Genomic DNA, 6491 nt, shown 5'->3' with positions numbered 1-6491 from the left:
ATTCGTGTATCAACGTCCGAGACATTGATTCATATGCAAAAATCGAGGCGCCAGCTTTCGATTTGAGAATAAGTCCATCAAAGGAAGCGGTCATTGCTTGTATTGATAGTTCGAAAGCAACAGGTGGACAAGAAAATGTGAGATCTGAAATTCCAAAAAGAGATCTGAAACTAAGTTTTAAACTACGATCACCGTACATTACACGTGTGGTAACGTTCGAGGTGAGTAGTGACGAAAGGAAGTTGCAAGATTGGATATTACGAGGCGTAGGCGGGATTTTGTAAGTTACATTGTCTACTATTTAAGTAATATTTTGGTCAAATATGTATTATTGTCATTTGGGATGGTACTACCTAACGAATAAAACATGTAGTGAGCCGATTTTCATGACGACAAAAGGGAAAGCTATAACACATCAAACAATGCAATCCCTTGTATCTCAAAGCGTGGTTGGCTCAGAAATTATCGATGTGTGGTCAATGGTGCTTAACAGAGAGTAGAGGATGAGGAGCAATGAGTCTCCTAGGCGCTATTTTGTACCAGCGGACATTTCGGTAACAGTATATTAATGAATGTCGATGTAACCGCCATATAAATAAATTGTAGTCTATAATTAACTGTATTCGTTTTATTTTTTTGCAGATGGATGCTATTATTAGGGATGAAGATTTGAATGCTAACCAGAGGTATGATAGATTCTGAAAGAACATCACATGTTGCATGAACAATGACAAAGAATTGATCAGTATGCGTAACGTTGATCTGGTAAGTGTTTTTTCATTCGATCGAAACTATACGTATGATATTTAAGCATTAATTCAAATGGTATCAACCAGACACGGCTCTTCAAAAATGTAGGTATTCTTCCCGATAGTAGAACCATTGTTCTATTACGTTGTAGTATTCGATCTCAAGCACCTATCAATAGCCATAATAGACAGCTAGACTCGTGATGGAAAGGTCGATGATATCTATGGCTCCAGCACTGTAGGCTTGGTACAGCAACTTTAAATTTTGTTTTTGTTATGATCATTATGGACATGTATTTACTTTGTCATTCTTTGTCATGTATGCAGCAAGATATGATGATTATGCACCTACTAAAAGAGGGACATGGGGCGTGAAAAGTGTACGCTGAAATGGATCAGGACCATATAAAGATAAGGTGGCAATTACGCGAGAAGACAGTTGACGCTGGTGTTATGTTAATGCGGCACATGGAGACATTCTTTGGAGGAGACGTAGTGAAATAGGACTGTGGGTTGTATAAGGAGAGTACAAAACAGAAGAGACAGTTGAAGGATCTCAGAACCAAATACTGTTCGAAGATGMTACTAAACGATGTGAACATCCGTAAGACCTCTATCGTATATGATGTAGAAAGGTTCATTGCGATGGAGACATCGTACAATGCTAGGAAATATTGTGATGCACGACAGAGTAGTCGGGGGAGGAAATAGATGTTTGCTTATTGTGTGGTTACACATTTATGTTAACTGGTTTTTTGTACCACTTGTTTTTTGGATATTTGTGGTCGCGTAACGTTTTCAGACATAAACGTACGTCATGTCTGTTCATACATTTTCCGTATTTGATCAATCAAATSTTTTTTGATGTTTAAATTTGCACCAGGTTGATATAAACAAATCTATATTGCGTTATCGTGACAATGCACATCGCCTGAAACTGTTTCACATTATAAATTGTAGTATGACATTTATTAATTTGTATGTAGTGTACACATTATCAGTTGAATGATTGTTGGGCATGAACAAAAACAAATGATGAACATGAATACACATTAATTGGAACATGTTTACATTGTGTACAACGAAAAGGTGCATATCATTTCATCTAATCTCACGCACACACACATCTTAGTGGCATGGTTTTTCTTGATGTGTAGTTTGGTTGTTATTACTAGCCTGTTTTTTTGTATAAACAGTGCAAGTGGTATTCTCACATAAGTTTAGTACATTTTCGGGACATCTGGAATAACTTGTTTGATCTAATCCAAGTAAATCAACAACAAGATGTTACTAAACATGGTTAGCCATCAACGATAAATTGAACACTAAATCATAACTTCAAACACACATAATAGAATAAATAATATAAACGAACAACATACAACTAATATACAAAATATATATGCCATTGACTGATATAAGAACCTAGATAATGTTAACCGCAATCTAGTTAATGTCAACTACTATCTACTTCGGCGTTTATTTTTGCAGCAAATCAAAAGAATTAAAACCAAAAGACAACAGTTTTATTATGAAGACCATCCGGATACAAGAAACGTCAACATATGAATCATATCCAACAATACAAAAACATGACAATATTGGATGAAGTTCACTATTGTTCACTAAAACACTTACCAAATAAGATATTGTCGGTAATTATGAACACCGCACTTACGGCGTTTTTTATTACTCCGTACTGAAATAACAACTAGTGACTAAGACATCTATAGATTGTAATAAAATGAAAAGTAGACGATGTATGTCAATCATAAGATAACATAAACCAAAATCAGAGCATTACGAAATGTAAGATTGACAACAACGAAACACCCCCAAAACGATGATATTTCCGGTACTTSGACAACTGATTACTCTATCAATTCGGGGCAATTACGTGAGTCATGGCCGGTACGTTGGCCACATGTCGCACATTTTCGACGGGCTTTCTTGCTTATAGACTGTATTTTCTCAGACACGCTTACCAACCTCTTACCAGAACCACAACCCTTGTTCCTTATTCCAGATGGTGGTAGGATGTCCACATCATCGGGTATGGAAACACCAAGGTGATCTCTGATCGCGTCCAACTTTTGTTGGGATGGGTCTTCATACGGTACTTCTTTCTCGATATCAACCATGAAATTGTCGAGATTCTGCTCCAATCTAGTCAGTATCGATTTATCATTCCAGGCGATGCTTATAATGTCGTCGACTTTGGAGTATACATCAATTATTGACTTATCCTTCTCCGCATCCACCTCACCGTATCGAATCTTAGCGGATTGTATCTAGACAGGGACCAAATTTTGTTTCTATCGACGTAAAACATATTGGTTCGGAATACTTTCAACTTCATCGTTTATTAGAACCTTAAATGCATGACGACACAGATAACCGTTACGCGTGAATAGAATGCACTCGCATTCGACCGTGTTGGCTGTGTAGTTTCGGGAGACCTAAAATAGTTACGTAAGTTTCCGAATAAACAACAGTTTATATAAACCAACGAATTTAAAAGACATTAATATCCATGAAAAGGAATATTGTACCAGGTACGTGGTGTTGACAGACGATTTCTTTTTCTTGTGTCTTATAATGAACATTTTGAGATCACCCCGACATTCGCCAATCTCTATACTACAAAATCATACAGCCTTCTTTATTTCCTTTTGGATGTCAAAGAACACATTTCGACTGTATACCCTTGATGCTTGACTTTCTAAGCACAATGGAGTAAACAACTTTGGATACGTTGTCCTCGTTATTGTTTCATGCACAGCTTGCTTGTACCTTTGTTTCTCTATAGCAACGTCATAATTATTGAGGAACTGAACCAAATCAAACCAGTATGATTTGTATATGTTAATATACGAATTCGAACTCTCAGATCTTGATGTCGTTTTCATAAGACCAGACATCGGTGTGTCCTTATAAAACGTCGGAATCCATGATGCGCATATTTCATACATTTCTGTGAACCACGGATCACGACCTAAATTGTATTGCTCGATCATCTCTTGCCACTTGGTCTCGAATTCCGATGGGCCAATATAAATGTTCCACACGAGCTTGTTTATAACCTTATTGAACAGAGGATCTTGATTTAAAGCGACACTGATCTGCAGACGTATCAATCACAATATGAACCTATGAACAGTGACGTTTACTTATGAAATAGAGTTGTTTATTAAAGAGTAATTACCTTAGAAGGCACTTTCTTCATGATGTGCCACATACATAGTCGGTGCTTAGCTTCCGTAAACACCAACGGGACGGCTTGCTTCATCGCCGAACACTGCTCCGTAATCACAAAAACTGGTTGCTTCTCATGGCATTTTAGGAAAGCTCTTAGAACCCATGTAAAGTTTTCAATTGTCTCACCACTTATYAACGCCGATCCGACAACAACCGAAGCTTTGTGATTGTCAACCGCCAAAAAGGGAACAAAAATCATCGCATGCCTATTAGGTAAAATAAAATATTAAAAAAAACTGACGAGTACCATACATAAAAAAACAGATTCAACTTGAAAATCTTACTTGTTGGTGCGAAATGTCCCGTCAAACGAAATTACATCCTCAAATTCTTTGTAGTTAACTCTAGCGACCTCATCTGCCCAGAAAATGGCACCCAACTCCTGATCATTGCACTTGTACTCGAAAAAATAACCGGGAACAATATCTCGCCTATTGGATAGTTTATTGATCAACATTTTTGCATCTTTTTTCCCAACACATGCAACTGCATCTCCCTTGAAATTCTTAAAGTCGATCTCAGAATATCGATTGTGCTCAAACCCACCATTTAATACAGTTTGTATACGGTGAGCCTTAATCGCACCAACTTTGTAGCTCGAGCTATTCAGGACATTTTTGTAATCCGTATACCTCATTTGTCTATTTTTCCTTGAGAAACGTCGATCGTTAGTATTGAATAGCGCATGATTATGTGCCTCGACAAACTCATATATCTCGTAACCAGATTTATCCTTTTTTCAAATGGATTTTTATGCATGCTAAACATCCATACCGTTTAAGGTTCGTGTTACGATATCTCCTTTCACCAGACTGCATATCCATGGAATCAAAAAACTTTTTGTTTGGTGTTCCCTCCCTATTACATACAAACCATCTTGTTTGTATGTCTCCATTCTTGTTTGTTTTTTTGGCGTGCAGCCGAACATCAAATCCAGCATTGTCCGCGTATGCCCTATACATCTTATCCGCTTCATTTATAGTTAAGAAGTGTGTGTTGATCTTTGGTTTAAGCTCGTCATCAACCTTGGGGATAAAAAACTGATTTCCTTGAGAACACTCCTCGACGGCGTACTCCGGTTCATGTTCTGATATTACAAGAATAGGAACACCTGTTGATAAAATCATATATTGTAGCATCACTGAACAGTGTGCACCTTTTCGTTCAATGACCGAAATATGAACATGGGAACACACCAACAAATGAATGAACTAACTACACGAACACACATATGTGAACAATTGGACGTTGATGATGATTATCGTAAAATAACATGCTAACATGTTAACATGTACATACTCTAATGTCATGAAAAAATTTGGAATGATGTTATTGTATGACGTATATAAACACGCTAAGAGATGCTATTACCCACCCATTAATATGAACAATTGCAAACATCTGGAACACACCATGAAAAAACACAAATTAAAAATTTTAATGTAAATTTTTCAAAAAGAAGACCATGAACGAATGGTAAACATGAACATGAACCATATGTATATGTACATATATGAACATGAACAGGAACCGTATGTTGACATTACCAAATGAACAAGAGCCATGTATAAAAACTTGTATRTTGACATTACCAAAAATGAACGAATGATGAACATGAACGAATGATGACYATGAACATGAAYGTATGTATATGTATGACGTATATAAACACGTAGTTAACGATTTTTATACGTTAGTTGAAAATGCACMATGGTGATAGAATATCAAATAAATAGTATGAGATGAACATTAAAAAACACACGACATCGTAATGAACATTATTTCGATCGATATGAATATAAAAAAAAATAAAAAAAACTATTACCAAGACATTCGGTTTGGTTGATTTCATGACTTCCCGACCTCGAAATCGGATTGTCTTCATAAACCATTGTAATCTCTGCGTTGTTGTCGATTTATTTTCCTTTGCGTGAACAAGATATGAACATAAATGAATTTTATAATTAGTTGACCACTCGTAGTTAACGATTTTTATACRTGAGATGAAAATGCACCATGGTGATAGAATATCATTTTAATATTATGAGATGAATCAATAAAAAACACAACACATCGACAACGACATGCTTTCGATCAATATGAATATAAAAAAAATGAAAATCTATTACCAAGACGTTCGGTTTGATTGATTTCATGACTTCCCGACCTCGAAATCGGATTGTCTTCATAAACCATATGTATATGTACATATATGAGCATGAACAGGAACCGTATGTATATGTACATGTACACGGACAAATGAATGAACAAGAGCCATGTATAAAAACATGTATGTTGACATTACCAAATGAACGAATGATGAACATGAACGAATGATGAACATAAACATGAACGTATGTATATGTATGACGTATATAAACACGTAGTTAACGATTTTTATACGTTAGTTCAAAATGCACCATGGTGATAGAATATCAAATAAATAGTATGAGATGAACATTAAAAAACACACGACATCGTAAT

The 6491-nt window shown here is 36.0% G+C and overlaps 1 protein-coding gene across 1 annotated transcript in view; it reads right to left on the bottom strand.

The window, feature by feature from the left end:
• Positions 1 to 2620: 2620 nt before the first annotated feature.
• Positions 2621 to 6491, bottom strand: part of LOC112528452 (protein FAR1-RELATED SEQUENCE 5-like) — an 18987-nt gene continuing 15116 nt past the window's right edge. Inside the window, exons 2-7 of the mRNA XM_025139479.1 lie at positions 4782 to 5118; positions 4292 to 4657; positions 3955 to 4213; positions 3404 to 3871; positions 3122 to 3208; positions 2621 to 3040 (exon numbers count right to left, since the gene is read on the bottom strand). Coding sequence (XP_024995247.1) covers positions 2621 to 3040; positions 3122 to 3208; positions 3404 to 3871; positions 3955 to 4213; positions 4292 to 4657; positions 4782 to 5118 — 1937 coding nt within the window. The remainder of the gene's footprint in view (positions 3041 to 3121; positions 3209 to 3403; positions 3872 to 3954; positions 4214 to 4291; positions 4658 to 4781; positions 5119 to 6491) is intronic.

The sequence above is a fragment of the Cynara cardunculus genome, assembly GCF_001531365.2.
Source record: "Cynara cardunculus var. scolymus isolate 2C chromosome LG 15, CcrdV1, whole genome shotgun sequence".
Taxonomy (NCBI): Eukaryota; Viridiplantae; Streptophyta; class Magnoliopsida; order Asterales; family Asteraceae; genus Cynara; species Cynara cardunculus.
This window is presented reverse-complemented; position numbering and strand designations above follow the sequence as displayed.